Below are 19,464 nucleotides of genomic sequence, written 5' to 3' on the forward strand. Positions count from 1 at the left end.
CACTACACACACATGAAAAGAATCCTGGCCTTCGATTAGCTTCTGCCTGATAGTGTTTTTTAATTTTGTAATTGACCTTGTTATACAATTATTACATTTCATGTCTGGCTGCATAATTACTTTTTTTTGTTTTAAAAAGCAACAACATTAATCTAAATAGTTTACACTCTACAGCACTCACCAGCCTTTGTGAGTGTGATCAGGATTACTCTATTACAGTCAAGTGCTTCTGAAAAAATACACGTGTCGCCTTCTTATGAGTCAGTTTCACCTGTTATTGGAACTAATTCCATCCCACAGTGATGGATACAAATAGTAATAAGATTATGATGGCATTATCACCTAGATTAAAATTGTAATTTGCTAAAGGAAACCAATGGATAAGTACTGTTGTACCTTAAAATACAAACAAGCTTTGAGATATATGGGTGAGTCACAGATTGACACAAGCATTTCGAAGCCACATGTTTGGTCACATGTTTGTCTTGATAAACCTTCAGGTCTAGGCCATATCCATCATAGTGTTTACATTTTTTTTTTATAAAACTGAGCAATATTGGAAAGATTATTTTTTTTCTAATCAAACCTTGCTCAAATTTAACAAATAACAATAACCTTATTAACAGATCTGGTGTTAAATTCACACCTGTTTAATATCTCATTCTGTGTGCTCTATATAACTCTCCACTACTGTTTCTGCTTAGATAATTATAGAACGGGCTTACACAAGGTCTGCTTCTTGTAAGAAATTAAAACATTCAGAAAATAGATGATATAAAGTACCCCTTTAAGTCCCTATAGCTTCCTCATTTATACAGAAGGGAACTGAGTATATTAGTAATGAGTATATCCACCGCCGGTCTGGGCTGTTTACTTTAATGTGTGACTCAGCTAAATGTCAAACACGAACAGAAAACACAAGTAGAAAGGTCTGCAAACACACTATTAATGATGCCCGCACTGAGACAAGGACATTCTGACTAGTCATGATGCACTATTCAAACTAATTAACTGACAACTTACAGTTCCTGTCAGTTTGTTATTCATAGCAATTACATAACAGTAAGGTTCTCAAAAACCAGCAAGGTTTCGTTTTATTAGCTTTAGTGAACAACACAGGTGTTGGAAAGAAACATTTATTTATCTTTTCTTACTTTTTTCCTTGGTGAGGAATCTAGTGGATTACATTAAATACATTCCTGCTGAAGTGTGTGATTTTGTGTCTGTAAATGAATGATTCTAAAATACCAATAATAAAATAAATGGTAGATTTTTTAAAAAGTTGTAATCATCACTCTGGAACTGAATTTATATTGTAGTATATTTTCTATTTCTACTATTACCAATAAAATCTGCTTTTGTATTAGAAATGCACTACCTACAAGCGATACTAAATCAACCTTATGTGTAAGCACTTCCAAAAAGTGGAAACACTAAAGGATGGATATACAATTTGATAGATACCATGCTCCCAGCTAAGATTTGGACACATTTGACTCAAATCTGCAGGGCAGCACTGCTTTGGAAGAACTTAAAAAGGCTCATGTTTCTCTTGGGTAGCTTCAAGGGCTTTTACAGATCACTTGAATATACAGTGCACTCAAATAAGACCTGGTGGTTAAGCTATTGAAAAGAGTTCATTGGTGAATCTCAGAGCAAAACAGTGAGAAATATATTTGCTACTCAATATCCCTGAATTATTGAGGACAAAATGAAGATTACAATGAAGTTACTAGTGGTATTTTAAAGTACTGAAGCTGTTGAAGGATACAGTACTTTGATGCATGCTAGCAATGTTCATATCATGGAGAGCCCAACGGTGCTTAAATTTACACTATTACACAAAATATGCATGCATTAACTACAGAGATAAACAGACCTTATTCTACGTGAGAGAGATCCAGTAGTGCATGCATGCCCACGGTTTTTGAAAATGCACTCAAAGTACTTCCAATGCGAACCAAATAACACTCTATTAAAATCACTGCTTTTCCCATTTGCTTTCTCTATTTAATTTCTCCATTTTAAATCAACCCGCCTACTATTTTATAGGAATCTAATTCTGATCAATTTAAATGTGTGCCTTATAAAATATTAAAAACATTAAACATATATATTTTTGTATACCGTTTCATGTCTGAAAAAGCCAATTTTGTCAAGATGTGTGCTGGTCACATAAAAGTCACTGTGCTCAGTCAGTCCCTAGGAGCTTCCAAACCATTGACACCACCAGGCCTCACTGATTTAATCTTCCTAATCCAGATCTTGAATATGCCACAGCACTGACACTTTGCCACACCCATGCCTCGCACCCCTAGGCTCACCATCTCCTTCTTGGCGAGAAAGTAAAACACTTAAAACTACTTGATGACCCATGTCTGATTACCAATTGAAGGCTGATGGAATTTATTGATTGGGTGTCTGCGAAAAAAGGCTTTTCTGTTCCTTACACAGAAACTCTTCTCCGTACTGAAGAACTGAATGATAAGATGCTTGTCAAAAACATTTTGAAAACACTATCTAGCAGCCCAAAATGTAACACTTTCTTTTTAATATTCTTTATGTGTATTTGTAACAAACAAAATCAAACATTCAGTTCCAACAATTCCATTTTAGAAAAAAAAAAAAACATTTTACCTACGTGCGGGCCAGCAAATTCAAAATATAAAACACAAAGAACAAAAATTCAAAAAATGCACCCTGAACAACAAAGCCAGCCTCTTTATTATACAGGAGAAGTGTAGGAGACAAGGAACACACTTCCCGGGTCACCTAGCTCTGTGCCCCAGCCACCCTTCACACTAGTTCAGCCTCTAAAGCACCTTGTCTTTGAAGCTGAAAAGCTCAAGAAAAAAAAGTACAATTCTGCTCAAAAGCAGTAGCAGCAAAGCAAACAAAACATGCTTACCGTCTTCTTTGCACTCTTCTGGAGGCTTAGCCTTTTTTGCAAGCCTTGGATCGAGCCATGATGTCGTCTTGGTGTTGTGGCTATAGAGAAAAAAGAATACTTTGAGCAGGCACACTGCAGTAAGCTCAACCTTTTTAAAAAAGAGAGAAAACCTGGCCCCCCACCCCCAAATGAAAAAAGGTTAGTCTAACAAAATTGCAATCGATATGTTTCATTTGCTTACTGCTTCTAATTAGCCTTGAAGGAGGCATGAGAGTAATTGTGCAGACAGCTGTAAATTTGGCAAGTTCAGCTCTCTGGACTGAATGCAGCTATTGGACTGTATTCAGGTAGAGGCCTGCCAAGAAAACTTCAATGAATCTGTTGAGCTCCTCTAAGGAAACAACAACACTCCTTCCGGAGTGGAGGGCAGGAGACAGACACTGTAAACTTCACTATTTTCCCCAATTATTTAACCCCCTGATTTTCTCCCCATTTTAAAATTTCCAATCATTTTCCCCCTCACCGCAGCAATTCCCCACACAGCTCAGGAGAACTAAAGGTTCAGTGGTCATCCTCCGATCTCACGACTGAGCCAACTTCCTCGTTTACACCCAAAAACCCGATAGCGGATGTCAGCGAGCTACCGACCTCTAGAGGACAAATGCCTGCCATGTAGGTGTCTGCTTCTGACCTCACTGGGTGCCTGTCTAGCAGGGTTCGCTGTAGTGTGATGAGGAGAAACAGTCTCTGCTGATTTTGTCTGCCTAAATCACAAGAGTGGCAGAGCCAATGCAATGCTCCGTTTGGAATCCCCAATGAAGACTTTGCACAGCCAGGACCTAACCTGCTCTGTATGACTCACCCTGTACACTGTGCGGCTGCGCTTCTACCAGGTGAGCCACTCGAGGACCCGACACGTAAACTTCATTTTTACATACTTAAATGAAGAATATTTAATACAGAACCAGAGATAACATCTGCCTGTATCAAGTGAAATGATCTGTACACAGTAGGGGGAAATGCTTTATTTTTATATATATATATATGAGAAATGTTTTTTTTTTAAATATTTTATTTTCAGATTATCTTCATCTTTTTAATCTTTTAAACGTTTTGTGTACATTTTTTTAAAAAACCCTTTCTTTCATATGCCTTCAATTCTGTACACTGCAATTATATAATTGCAGTGTACAAAATTGAAGGCATATGAAAGAAAAGGTTTTAAAAAAAAATGTTTAAAATATATATATATATATATATATATATATATATATATATATATACACACACACACACACACACTTTTAAATGATAATGATAACTATTACTCCTTTTATTACTAAATGGCCATTAATGCTTATTTTAGTGGACAAACTCAAACAAACATACTCAATAAAATAGACTTCTCCTTTCTCAGTGTAAGCCATCTCCCAGTTGTCGGGCAGCGGCCCCAACTCATCATTCTCATCAGGCTTCGTTGGCAGCTTCGGTGGTTCCCCTTCTTCCTTTGATCCCTCTGCAGTGTATGGTTGTGCAGGTATCTCACCTGAGGCATCGGTACTTTTATCTTCATGTTCACTCGATTCTATAAACAGAACACAGAATAAACCACATCACAACTTCCAACTGTGCTTTTAAATTCCCTCAAGACTACAATGTTAAAAGGAGGGAGGGTCACTTGAGTAAGCAATATGAAACTGACATACAGACAGCTTTCTAAAAAGAGACGCAGCAAGAAAATCAAATCAATGGGCTTGTAATTACCTGCCTCGATTACAACTGCATACATTGCACTACCAGCAATGTTAAAAAGAAACAAAGAACAAATTGAACATATAATGCTTTCCAGTCATCAGTGCACACATAGACATATGTTATCTACACCATCAAAGCATGTTGGTTTTGAATAAAAGCCTCCTATGATCTATTTTTGCAACATTCCCTAAAAAACAGCAATAAGGCACAAGAGGTCATGGGTTGTGCTGGATATTGTCACTTCTTTGTGTGTTGTTAGGCACGAGAAGCAGTCGAGTCCCTGCAACCAAGTGCCTTATTGCTTTTATAAAACTGATTTATAAACATTTATAAAAAATAAAGGAGAAATCTTTATAGTTTCTAAAGATTTATTAACATTTTGAGGTATAACCTTCCACAACAGAAAATAGTTCCTATGAACTAAATATTTTCATTTTTTTTGTTTCAGTAAAAGCAATTTTTTTTTAAATAACGACTTCAAATCACTATAAAAACCTTACTTAGATGTGTTTCAGTTCATTGTTCTGACTTTAAATAAAAAAAAAAACTAAAAAAAACTTGCTTAGTTGTATATCTGTGAGCCCTTCCTGCATATTCTACGTAACATTGTTGGTAGGTAATTCACTCCCATTGGCTCTAGCGTATACCAAACAGCGCAAGAGTTTAAGGTGCTTTGTCGGGATGAAGATTATTAATTATTAAGTAATTAAAATTAAGTAAAAATGACGGCTGATACCAACTAAAATGAGAGAAATAAAACTGAAATATCTGACAACTGGATCCGACCGAAGTTAAAATGACAAATAAAATACCTTGTCTTCAGTATCTTCCATGACAGCAGGTATTTTGACAGGTGTTTTCTTGTATTTTGGTGACGCAGTGCTACATGGTTAGCACAAGTGCAATGATTTGCCTTTGTTCCTAAGAAGTTCCTAATCGTGACATTGTGCAGGATATTGTAATGGCTTGGAACACTGATGGACCAATCAGCATGCCGCATTCTAACATGGGATACAGCAATGGTAAAATAATGAGTTTCTTTCTGTGGTAAACACAACATGGTGTTCTGTAAGGTGTAGTAACTTGCATCTAACATCTTAACAATAGCACTCTGTACTTGGCTATAGGCATAACCTGAAATGCAAGTTGCTTTAAATCTGATAACTTACGTAAAAAAATAACCCCTTATGTATTAAAACCCATTAATGAAAGAAATGGCCCTGGAACAGCAACTCTATAGGGAAAACTGTCCAACTATAGATAGTACTGTAAAAGACCAATAGTCCTACATTTTGCAATGTCAAGATGAAAGATAAAAGATAGCTACAATAGTCAATTACAGGAATAGTCTGTTGCTAGGAAACAGAAATAAATTCTCATCTTAAAATTCTGATGCTTCACAGCTGAATGTCCAGCATGATCCTTACTTATTAATCAGCATCACTGTACAGTCCATCAAAGTGAAACAATCTGTGAAATAATGTGATACTTCAACAGATATAGGTGATCGCTTTGCAATCTTCAGTATACAAGTATGTGGCCTGCAAGCCCAGCACATGTCACATTGATGATCCTTTCAAAATAGGCTTATTGTTGATACATAGAAACTGTATATCTGCAGTTAGGTGGAGGTGGAGGTTTTAGATAGCTAATTCCAGACAATTATGTACAACATTTACTGTGTATAACAAGTGAGAGCAAATAGCCTAGAATCAGCCATCCTATTTTTGCCACAAGGATTTTTTATTTATTTTGATTTCAAGAGTCTGCACTCTTGTACTTTCTGATTACCTGTAACCTAGCAACCAGCAGGGTTTTATTTTATTTTATTTGGAACCTTAGTTTTACCATGAGAGAGAACCTTCGAGGTAAATGAATGTCTCATCATATCCAAAAAGGTGCACTGGAAGATGGCAGCAGTACATGTTCACACAAAAGAAACGTTGCTTTTATTGCCAAAGGCTTAAAGTAACAACTGACAAAAAACCTAGAGCTGACAGCTTACGTTGAAACAATGCATTACTGTAAGTTGGCAGACTTAGCTAACAAAAATATATAAAATACCAAAGGATAGCATAATAGCTATTTTTTAAAAGATGAATGTGCAATTAACACCTATATTATTAATAAAAAACATAGTACCAATTTGGTACAGAACAATGTTTAGCACCACTTGGAGTTAAAGAGACACCAGGAGTATTTTTGAAAGGTAGACTTTGTACTTTGTGTGTCCTCTATTGGCATCGCATGCTTGTGGCCTGAATCCGGAATGAATGAATTGCATTCCACTCCACCTGCAAGGTACAGGTATGTCTCACCGTTTGCAGAGATCATAGTGGTTGTCTCTAATGCATCTTCTAAGCGTATCCCAGCAGCTGAGAATATCAATGCAAATACTCCATAAAACATAAAACACAAGAATATGAATGGTTTGGAAAACATTCACATTGATCTGGCTAGGCAGAAAAATGGAAGTTAAGTGATTTACTTTTGCTCACTGTACTATAACCCCTCAGCACAAGGTATTTAACTAAAAGTTTAAAGTCCCAGCCAAAATACTGTGTAACTAAGATATTAGTGGTGGTCATAGGGATGCTGGGTCTCAAACAGTCTATCAAACGAGGGAACTAGTCATAAATGAGGTTCTTCGAGTAGCCTGTTGGCAGCAATTAAATAATTTCTTGTTCCATGACCTGAGGTTGTTGATTTTAAAAACAAGCACTATTGTGTCTGGCTGTACTGTTTACAAGTGATGTACTGTAGTAGCACTTGTAGGATTGGCTGTAGATGGACAGGTGACAGATGCTGCCTAGCATATTCATCTGGGAACATATTCTATTCAGACCTCTACTAACCTGAATGTATTATTGAAATTCAATATACTGTGGAGAGTGTGAGTAGAGTCATTGGCTTGCATTACTTCTGCTTGCATAATAACTATAGCATAGTCAGTAAAAAAATACTGAACTAGGAGTGGTTGCTGAACAGCTCGTAAGTGCGTGAGAATGGCACTCTACAACTGGAGAATATGTCAAACAGTGAAATCCCTTAATTGCGACTACTAATGGGTGGATTAAAATAGTATAGTCAGCATTCGGATATACGACACAGACACATGTCTGTCATTGCAACACGGTCTTCTTACCCGCTTTAATAAGACCTGCAACCCGATCCAAACCCGCAAGTGTTTGTCCTTTACCTACTGCCTGTGTCAACTGACTCTCTCATTCACACACAGATATCTCTACCATTCTCCACGGACTGAGTTTACACAATAGGCTATACAGCGTGGTAACTTTCTCTAGTGGTCTGGATATATTTTAACATTGTGCCACCCGTTTAAAGGGAGCTACAGCTAGGCTTTCGCAGAGATGATGTACCAGTTTTGTGGCTGTATGACATAATGACAGGTTTTACAAGCAAAGAATCCAGTCACATGTTCAATATTTTCATTCGCTAGGATTCCAAATGAATTCCACACTTCTGATTTACCTCTCGAACTATTATCCACTGCATGATATAAACCCTGCGCTCTTTTGTTTCACCTCGTTCACAAACATTTTTTATATCACCAAGCAGACGGAGAGAAGCTACGGTAATGTAAAACAGTTAATCACTGAACAGTTTTAGATACTGTGATGTATTTTTCTAAATCTGTTATCTTTAGTTGCTTTTGTGCATTTTCATTTGCAAATGAAATGTGACATTAGTGCCTTACTGAGCACTATATTCTACAATTTTAAATACTGACTTTGGATACGGTTTTAATTCTGGAAACTGTCGGTTTTTTTTTAAACCTTTTGCTAAATTGCATTGCTTTTTACGTTTTACGCAGCTCTGTGCATGGGTAACATTTTGATTTCATTTTGCTGTTGGGTCCTTAATGGGGAATTTTACATACTGCTACAATACGTACCAGATTTAAAATGAAGTACTGTATTACAGTCCCTGTGTCGTCTCTTTTGGCTAGTGATATTTTCAGAATCATATAGTTCTGAATGAAAATACTTCTTCTGTTGAAATTATAGTACTATACCAACAAAACAAGTACAGTACATCTAAATGGAAGCCTACTTCTTCTAAAACACAGTCCTTTCACCTACAGTATGTAATTATGACATTGTATCTTAGAAGTAAAGGCATGACACCTTCTGTCAGAATGTCTTTATTACCCCTTGATTGATTGATTTATGACCCCTAAGCCCGTCCTGTTGATTGGTTTATGGCCCATAAGCCCCACCCCTTTGACTGATTGACAGGCTCAGCCCCTTCCGGTGACGCGTTTCTCCCCGCTGCATCCTGTGGTGCGTTTATCCCATCCACACCCGCTTACGTCCTTTATGATTGACAGGACCAACTCTGTTTGTTTAATATGCCTGTTTCTAGATAGGTTGATTTGTGTGAGTGTGAGATGTTAATATACATTTTATTATTATGGTGTGGGTTACTTTAGGTTTTTTAGATGGACATGAATGCCTTAAAACATTTATTGAGGGAATTTCCTGTCTTTGTAAAGACGGCTCTTAAAACACCTTTAATTATTTACATGTTAAGATCTCTAGCTTCTGTTTTTCAGTATTACTACACACAGCCGTATTTGTAATGTTTAAAGTAAAATGGCAAGTTTGTTTAAATTACTGATTGTTGCCATTGTATGTCACGGATTTGTGCCACAGAACAATTTAGTGAATAAAAGTTATTTACCATAAAAACAAACAAACAAATAAACCAAAAAAAAGCCATAGCTTAAAATTAGGTCGCATGTTCAAGTTGTGTGAATGCAGGACCTTTGTGTCACTTTTAAAAGCCAGCAAAAGTGTACATTTTTCATTTATTATTATTATTATTATTATTTATTCATTTAAATGCTGCATATATGCACTGCATGTATGGTCCGGTTTATTTTTGCATATTAATAAACCTATTTTTATGCAACTTAAATAATCGGAAAGAAAATGTCTTGATGCTGCTAATGCACCACCTGCAAGCCACTACTACTGGTGCTACATAAAATGTTTAACTTGTTTTGAGGCGTGACGTATTTTGAGGTGTGTGTTTGACGGGTGTCAAGGGTGTTAACCTTGCTTCTGATTGGTCAGTTTCATTGCAGTTGTGCAACGAAAAAAAAATAGAAACAGGTTCTATTTTAACGACACAATGTTCTCAAAGCGACGCTGCTGGTGTGGACACTCCCATTTGACTGCAGTGACTTCTAAATTATTCGCTCGCATAGCTCGCGTCCAGTGTGGATGCAGCTTTGTTTAGTACATTAAACGGGAGACTTTGTAGAAAAATAAAATGACATTTGTGTATGCTTTGCTGTCATGCAAAATCAACTACAGTGGACCCATTTACTGTAAAATAAATTAGAAGGAAGTAATAAAGTGGACTAATTGTATGCCTTTGTCTTATAGGTCTTCACTTCAATTTAGGCAACTGTGAGTTCAGTTTACAAAAGACCCCTTATTCTGAAAACTCGATGGTGAGAGGTATGAACATGCCTAGGTGGTGTACTGACTGCTTGTTTCAAAGATGTGAGTAGATAGTATATTTGCTAAAAAAGAGTGCTAGACTATATTTTTTATCAATCAGTAAACGATTACTATATATAAAGCAAGTTTTTTAATATAAAATTCTGCACGTCAAAAGCTTTTTATGAGGAAGGAACATCTTCTTTTCCCCAGTGACCCTGCAATAAGTTTCGATTCTTAATGTATCTGCTCCATTCTTCAACAAATGAGATATATATATATTTTTTTTAATAATTTAGGTCGTTGCCAATTATTTTTATTATTTTCTCCCAATTTAGAATGGCCAATTATTTTTAGGCTCAGCTCACCACTACTACCCCTGCGCTGACTCGGGAGGGCGAAGACGAACACACACAGTCCTCCGAAGCGTGTGCAGTCAGCCGACCGCTTTTTTTCACACTGCGGACTCACCATGGAGCCACCCAAGAGCTACAGCGTCGGAGGACAACGCAGCTCTCGGGCAGCTTACAGGCAAGCCCGCAGGCGCCCAACCAGACTACAGGGGTCGCTGGTGCGCGATGTGCCGAGGACACCCTGGCCGACCTAACCCTCCCTCCCCCCAGGCGACGCTCGGCCAATTGTGAGCCGCCCCCTGGAAGCTCCCGTCCTCGGTCGGCAAAGGAATAGCCTGGACTCGAACTCGCGACGTCCAGACTATAGAGCGCATCCTGCACTCCACGAGGAGCGCCTTTACTGGATGCGCCACTCGGGATCCCCCACAAATGAGATATTTTAACCTTCGCCCCGTTGATGGACCAACACCCCCCTGGTCTCGTTGTTGACACGGGATCGTGAAGGGGAAACAATGATTCTGTCGATCGGCCGTCTCCATTGATGATCCGAGAGACCCACGGTAAAAGTTTTAAAAAAGAGCTGTTTTGTCAAATATATTACTAGTAACAATGCTGTATGTAATACATGTGAAACTGCTGTGTAGATTTCGAGCCTTAGACCTAGAACATAATGCATTCTTTTTTCTTTACATTTTCTAACATGCTTTAGATATTTTTGCTTTACATTTTCATTGTATATGTTTTAAATGTTAAAAAGCAACTATGGTACCACAAGCACTCACCCACAACATTACTCAATGGCACTGGAACAATTTTTAAAGTGGGGGTGCTGAAAGCCATTGAACAAAACTGTAACCCCTGCATATGATGGAAGCCATGCAAAGCCAGCAAAGCTACCGCACCCCCAGCACCCCTAGTTCCAGTGCCCCTGACATTACTTGATGCATTAATTGTTTTCATTGTAAGAAATTACATTCAAACAAAACAAAAAAAAATTGTATTAGGGATGTCACGGTATACCGTGGTATAGATTTCCATAAAACCGCAACCATTTCATAGCGTTCGAAAGTAGTTCATGTGTTTCTGTCTCAGCTAATTGATGAAAAAAAAATAAAATAAAATAAGAGCGGCGATGTTCAACATCGGAAACAGTTGTGTTGAAACTCAACAAGCAAAATAAAATGTCAGATAGTAAACAAACTCGTCCACGTAACGAAATGACTTCTTTTCCGCTTGCAAATGATGTAAAATCATCCATCTGGTGATATTTTGGAAGGGGAGGTTGTAGTTGAGGATGGAAAACCAGTGTGCAGAACATGCAGGATTCGGGTAACACAGCTAGAGGTGGGAATACATCACCTCTTCACCCACCCACGAGAGTATCACCCGTCCCTGTATAGCGAAGCACAGGTATGTACATTCTTAGTATACTCTTAATCACATTTTTATCATTAAAATACGTTTTGTTTTGTGTACACGTAATAGATGCTGCTTGCAAACTCTATACAGTAAGCTTGTATTGCAGGAGCACGTTGAAGCCAAGTAGAACTACAACTAGCTAACTTGGTCAAAACAGATTTAACAGTGGCAAGTTCCATGAACGTTATCCTTCACATTTATTTTTCTTTTGCCATTTAATATAAAGCTGATGAGTTAATCAAATGTATTAATAAAGTATCACCAATACAGAACAGATTAACAGTTCACTATGGATTATGAATAGTAAATTCAGAGACATGCTGAAAACCTGCATAGCCAGCACATAACATAACTATTTAACATTATTTATAACAGTATCACATTTCTCAACTGCCATTCTGCACACGGTACAGTTCAAATTCAAACTAATAGAAAATATTTTGATTTTGTCAATACGTTTCGTAGGAAAAATGTAGCTACAGTAAGAGTACTTAAATAAACAGCTTAACATGTTTTAAAACAGGAAGACCACTGTGTATTTCTTTAAATAGCTATTTTAAGTATTAATTAATATGTTTGAAGATCCATGAAGGCTTTTTTTGTTTAAAAAGAAGTTACAAGAAATACAATTTCAGTAATTATTTTTTATTTCTGTTGTAATCTGGTCTTTATCTGGTTTGTTTTAATAATTTTTATTGTACACTTATTTGCACTGTAAATCCATTTTAAAGGTTACAAAGCACCCCTGTTAACAACAGCACTATCCCCTCCTTCATAAACGTTATATTAACATGCCTCACACGCACACGCACAGCAACCACAACCCCCAAACTTCATCATCAAAAACAGTGTCATAAAAATAGAACTATCCAATTTGTGAATACATTTATGCATTTAATTAAAATGCTGGCGCTTTCAAATTAATTTAAACTTGTTTAGACTTGTTTATTTTGTCTCTGTACCACAGACGTAACAACACAATGAGAATATTAGCCTACAAACGCCTGGGTGTGAGAGGGGTAAAGGACCTTTAGAAAGACATGGACCAGTGGCTGCAAACAATAGATATGTTAAAATCTTTCGGGGGAAAAAAAAATGATTTGTATCAGGAAGGAACACCCTTTTTTCCATGCAAGCCCCTGCTGCGGGTTTTGAATCAGTTTTTCTACGGGTTTCAGTGAAAGAGATCACTTTGAATCAGCTCGTGCAGGGGATGCAAGTATGGGTCCATGCCTTCGGACATTTCGAGAGACACAATAAAGATGTTATCATTAAGGAAAGCTGTTTTGTCAAATATACTACTAGTTAGGATGGCGTGCTTAGAAATGTATTGTGAAGCTGTGCTGTGTAGATTTAGAACGTTAGACATTGAAAATAATTCATTCTTTTTTCTTTTATAAATATATACAATAGTCTTTTTTGTATGTTTCATGAGTGTAACTTGCATAAGAAGAGGTATATATTTTTTATGTTTATTTGCAGAACACATAGTGGCTGCTTTTTCCAGGGAGACAATTTTATGTTTTATTTAATTACAGATCACAGATCGGATGCCTTTTCCAGGGAGATAGTGCTTAGAAATGTATTGTGAAGCTGTGCTGTGTAGATTTCGAATGTTAGACATTAAAAATAATTCATTCTTTTTTTTATTTTGACATCCTTTTTCACTGTAAATGTTTTAAGGCATCCATGTCCCTGGTTAACACAAGAGCTACAACCAGCATTTTAAAAAACCTAAAGTAACCCACACCATAATAATAAAATGTATATTAACATCTCGCACTTACACAAATCTATAAACAGGCATATTAACCCCTTCTCTGCTGAGGCCCTGGTGATACCCTGTGCTACAGGCATTTTGTGATTTTGGGACTCGCCTGTTTTACATCAAAATTACTATATGTTCCTTTTTAGATACCCCTGGCAAACTATATATTGTTTTTGTTGCCAGACTCTGAAGTTTCTATTGGTACCAAGTTTGTGGTTTACTTGGTCATGTGACCAAAAAATACAGCTATTATTGTAAACAAAATGCTACTTTTTCATAAAATGTATTATACCTGCATCATATTTAGTCCCTAAAATGCTAATGTTTGGTGTAAGAATGTAGAAACTTTTAAGCTGCTGGATGTGCCTGTGCCGATGTGTACATCTTTTAAGCTGCTGGATGTGCCTCTGCCGATGTGTACATCTTTTATGCTGCTGGATGTGCCTGTGCCGATGTGTACATCTTTTAAGCTGCTGGATGTGCCTCTGCCGATGTGTACATCTTTTATGCTGCTGGATGTGCCTGTGCCGATGTGTACATCTTTTCGTTGGTTATGGGGGGTTTACTTGCTCTAGACAGACATCAGGCAACTTTGACTTTTCCACTTCGAAATATGCTGCCCACGGTCCATAGTACCCACTCCAATTTCATGTGCCCAGTACGCCGCTAAAGAATGAGATACACTGACATAAGTCTACATTTTTTAAAACTACACAAAATAAGGATTTTAGAAATGGGTAACATGACCTTGCATGTCAATGTTGTGTTACCCATAATCCTTCTGCAATTTCAGGTAATGCCACTGCAAAAGTCGCTTGTTTTTCCTTATATTTTGGCCTGTGAATCTGACAGCTTTTGTTCCACTGTTAAAAGGACAGTAGTTTTGAATGGTCCTGAGTGTCCCGAATTCAAAAATACCAAATATGTGCACCTTTATTTAGTTCTTCAGGTGTTTACAGGCCCTAGACTGAGATAGTACCCACCCTAATTTCAAGTGGTATAATCCTTCTGGAGCCCAAGGTAATGTTGCTGCATGACATAAAAACAAGTGACTTGGGTCTATTTAGTCTGTCCAGTACTCATGTACTGTGTGGTATTTTTCAAAACACTGGCTGAGAGGGATAGCGGGGACAGTAGCACCACGTATCCCTCCGCATGCCCTTGCGGAAACACACACGGCACAGTTTTTGTGGCTTGGCTTTTTTCTCGGACTGTGGCAGTAGTCGTATGAAATGTCATTCACTAAGTCTTGCTACTGTTTCCACTCTTTCATTCTCTGGCATTTGTTGTGCATCAAAACAGGAGGCTTGAGATCAAAGAGGTCTGAAAGTCCAGAAAAGTGAGCCGATTCTCTGGAGTACTGTACACTACATGGCTGTTGTACAAAGAAATCTGGACTATGTAAATGCCAAGTTTTTTCTACCATACCATGGTCTTCCTAGAAGCATTATACGGCTCCAGCATCTGGTCTGACTTATCTACGCCTCCCATGTTGTTATTGTAGTCCACAACACACTTTGTTTTGTTTGTGTGCATGCCCGTACCTCGCACAGGGACTGCTATTGTTACCTCATTATGGATGGTGGTGAGGAGGTACATCTTTTTTTTTTATCTGTATTTCATTGCCAGCAGTTCCTCACAGCGCAGAGAGATGGTTTTGCCATGCCACTGTTTCTTGGCTACCAATTGGACGAGGAAATCCCTTCCTGTTTGGTCTTATTGTGCCACAAGCCATTGTTTGGGATGTGTACAAGGCCCTAAACAGATGGATTCCTGTGTAGAAATGATCTACGTAAAAACGGTAGCCCAGGTTTAGGAGGGGAAAACCATATCCCACACAATTCTCTCAGTGGTCTGGAACCATGGGGGGCAGCCAGGCGGCTCAATCTGAGAGTCCTTCCCTGTGTACACTCTGATTGTATCCAGTGGAGCTCTCACACAGTTTGTATAGTTTAACCCCATAACGGGCATGTTTCATGGGAATATACTGTTTAAAAATTAGCCTTGAACAGAAGGAGGGACTCATCCGCAGACATATTTTGGCCAGGTGTATACGTTTCTTTGCGTCACCAGAAGGGACAGGGATAAATTTGTCACCGGAAGGGACAGGGATAAATACACCACAGGACGGACAGGGATAAACATGTCACTAGAAGGGGAGGGGTCCAATCAGTCAAAAGGGCATGGCTTATGGACCATCAATCAATCAAAGGGGCGAGGATTATGGGCCATACATCAATCAATCAAGGGGTAATAAAGGTAGTCTGACAGAAGGTGTCATGCCTTTAATAGTTTTTTGTGTTCCCTGAAAAAACGGACAAGGACTGGAACGGGCCAAAATGAAATAATCATAAGGTGCTTTCACACAGAGGAGTTATGACGGCTCAGAACCGCCACTGAAGCGGCTTATAGGTCTGTGTGAATTGCCTATACCGCGACAGAACCGTCATATTTTATGCCATCTCTGAACCACCTCGTGAAAGGCTACACTGCCACTGAAGCGCTATAGTGGGTGTGGTTTCAAAGTCAACATGCCATGTCACTGTAGCGTAGGTAGGTAAGGGGCGTGCATGCAGTGCTTAATTTGTGCCGGGGCTTGCCGGGTTACAGCCCCAGAACCTCTGGGCGTGCAGAGTCATAGCACCGGTACCTCTCTTTAAAAATCTCATGAAATGCTTTCTCTTTAAATTCTCAACACAGTTGCATTAAGTCTGCAAGTTCTTGTGTGCGCGCTAAAGAGAGACAGTCCGCTGCCATGTTTGTAGCCTACTTCAAATTACTTTATATTTCAGCTTGAGTACCTTTAATTAAGATGACACTGGCTGCAACTCTATTGTTGTTTTTTACACACAAATAAGCTTACTTGATTTGAAAAACATCATGAACGATACAAGCAACTTCTTACACTTCTTGGTTTGATTAAATGAGTAGTACACAACAAAATATGAAAGCTGAACATTAATTTCAACAAAGAACAACAGCAACTTTAATGGAAAAAAAAATATTGTAGCCTACTTCAATAGGAACATTAGCCTGCTATATTATATTAAACCAAAACAATAAAATTAATAACAATCTGGTTCTCTTGCCTTTTTCAATGAATAAAATTTAGAGAATAAAAACATACTAAGTTAACAACTACCTAGCCTAAGTTTAATTAATCATTTTTGTAATCTACCAGCGGCTTCTGTTGCTACACATCGCTGATAATAGTGCAAACCGTGGGTCAAACCAATGTTCATATTGGGGTGCGGTTTTTCATCAATGTCGTCCTTTTGGAGTCCTCTGAATGCCTTTTAATTTGTTTGTTTTTTAAACCATTTAAATGCAAAACCATAACAAAACCTGTATACAGGCTTTTTTTTATTTTTTATTATTTGTCCAGCGGTTGCCTTTAATTAATTTTTCTGCACGTACTACTACTTTGTATATGATGTAGAATATGTGATTGTAAACATCTAACACAAGTACGTACAATACTCTCAAATAAACGTGTTATGATTTTGAATGTGTGGTTCTTAAGGTTGGTATTATTGTCATTGCTTGCGCCCCAGCACCTCTTTCTGTACAAATTAAGCACTGCGTACATGTGTTAGGTCTTGTCAGTGTTTCAGATTGCACGAGAACAGTCTGTTGCTGGCATGAGAACAATCTGTTGATTGACAGGTTTGAAAGTTGTACTCGCGTGATCTCTTTCGATGTGTGAAAAGGTTATGCTGGTATTACACCGGCATAGACTGCGCAATTTCATACTGTGTGAAAGGGTATTTTACACACTCGTTAAAACGTTTCAGAGACGGCACAGTAGTTGCATTTCTGTGTGAAAATGGTAATATATGCGTCACATACGTTTAACTGTCGCTGAAGTCAACATTTTATAGGGTTGGATATGTGAGTGCTGACTGTATTAATACAGAACTTATCCTTAGATGTCTCCAAATGTAAAGAGACTGAGCTGCATGGTATTTTTTATGGCGCTGGTCCTGAGGGAGTGTATTGTGATAAAACAGTCTACCACAGGCAAAGCTTACTACGTAAAAAAAAAAAAATAGCGATACTGTAATTGCTGCATTTGCTCAAAGAAATAGACTAATGATACGTGCTTCAGAAACATACCTTTTTTTATTCATTGGTGCTCTTCATATTGTCAGATAGTATTCAAGTATTATATTCTTAGCAAGTGAAGACACAAACATGTTGCACTTGACTTGATATCTACTGCAATAATATACCACATAAATTAGTTAGCCAATTACAGTTTTCCTATAAGTTCCTATTAGAATTATATGCTGGTACTTTAAAAGATAAATGCATTTGCCTGACCAGTCACTTTAATAATGAATGGGTAAAATGGAAAGGTATAGATTTTGAATTCCCAAATTAACTTCAGCACCACCTCTACAAACTGAACATACATTGATTGTGTCATCTCAGATCTTGTAGCAATAGGGTCCTCTAGTGAAATGGGATCTTAATAATGTACAAGCCCAGTAAAACAGTCCACCCTTACATGATTTAACATTTTATAATTGCTGGACACTATACAAGGTTTCAGTAATCTTTGAAACAAACAGAACTAATTCTAAACTGGCTTGCTAGTAAAACTGATTTCCTACCTGAAAGACTGGTATCACTTGATCAGCGCTTGAGTGTAGTAGCACTGAGATCAACACTCAAAACAGTGCAGAGCTGCTGTGCATACTCACGCACTTCAAAACACACAGCAATTACACACATCTTTCACAACAATCATTAACACAAGGGAGTAATCGCCCTGCCACAGATAACTAATGCTGCCTACAACCTTCCCTTGACCTACCAGTACCACTCTAAAATGAGACCACTCAACCCATCAAATATATCTAGGCCCATTTTTTAAGTTAACCTAAATAAATGCAACAAGGAGTCTTGATTTGCTAAAACCGAATTGTAACATTTATAATGTTTATTTACAATGCCTTATTATTACTTTTACAATGTAATTATCAATTCATTGTACTTGGTTTTGTGTTCTGCCTCTGCTTGCTGACCTCCAGGTTCTCATCCTGGTTAAATAATACAGATCTGAATTGAACTGAATTCAATGCCAAGGCATTGCAAAGCCTCGGCATTCAATTGAGGTGATAACATCCTCACAGGCATTTTAAAAATTAAAATAAAAGCTGGAGAAAAACCAGGATGGGACTAATCACTTTGTATGCTGGTGGCTTTCAAAACCTGGTGGCCAAGTGAACTTTTATGGTGGCCAACAATTTCAAATAGGGACAATATGAGGAGATATGTATATGTTGCACACACATTGCTTTTGCATGCTTTGTTTTCATGTAATGGGTGTTTCTTTTACTATCTTTAAATGGTGGGAGGGGAACTATATACAATCAATGTGCCAGAGAACTAACTCCATGAAATTCCAGGGAACTAACTCCATGAAATTCCAGGGAACTACATACAATAAATGCCAGGGAACTATTTTCTGTGTGCATAAAATGCCAGTGAGTAAAGTATATACAGAAATGCCAAAAAATAGAACTATATTGCTCAAATGCCAGGGAAGATAACTATATAAAAAAAAAATCCAGGGAAGTGAACACATTTCTTAATTTTTTCAGTTACTGTCAGTAGACAGGCTGGCTAAATACCAACACTGTTAGCTCCTACTCCTCATCTTCTGTTACATTCTCATTTTCATGGAGTTGGCCAGATGTGGATTTTCCAAATCCAAATGCAAATGTAATAGATTTGAATGTTGCTTCAGTTTCTTTGACATTTTATTTAGGCTAAGTAAGAGATATTTTGAGAATTAAAAAA

At 37.7% G+C, this 19,464-nt stretch overlaps 1 protein-coding gene across 16 annotated transcripts in view; it reads right to left on the bottom strand.

Annotated features, from left to right (window-relative positions):
- Positions 1-19,464, bottom strand: part of LOC117415248 (membrane-associated guanylate kinase, WW and PDZ domain-containing protein 2) — a 302,693-nt gene that overhangs the window by 83,518 nt on the left and 199,711 nt on the right. For all 16 annotated transcript variants that reach the window (XR_009329170.1, XR_009329171.1, XM_059027156.1 and 13 more), the window contains 2 exons: positions 4,280-4,475; positions 2,909-2,988 (listed from right to left, as the gene is read on the bottom strand). Coding sequence is in view for 14 of the 16 variants with exons in the window: in XM_059027156.1 (XP_058883139.1) it covers positions 2,909-2,988; positions 4,280-4,475 (276 nt within the window). In the remaining 2 variants the exon portion in view is untranslated. The remainder of the gene's footprint in view (positions 1-2,908; positions 2,989-4,279; positions 4,476-19,464) is intronic.

Source organism: Acipenser ruthenus, chromosome 7, assembly GCF_902713425.1.
Source record: "Acipenser ruthenus chromosome 7, fAciRut3.2 maternal haplotype, whole genome shotgun sequence".
NCBI lineage: Eukaryota > Metazoa > Chordata > Actinopteri > Acipenseriformes > Acipenseridae > Acipenser > Acipenser ruthenus.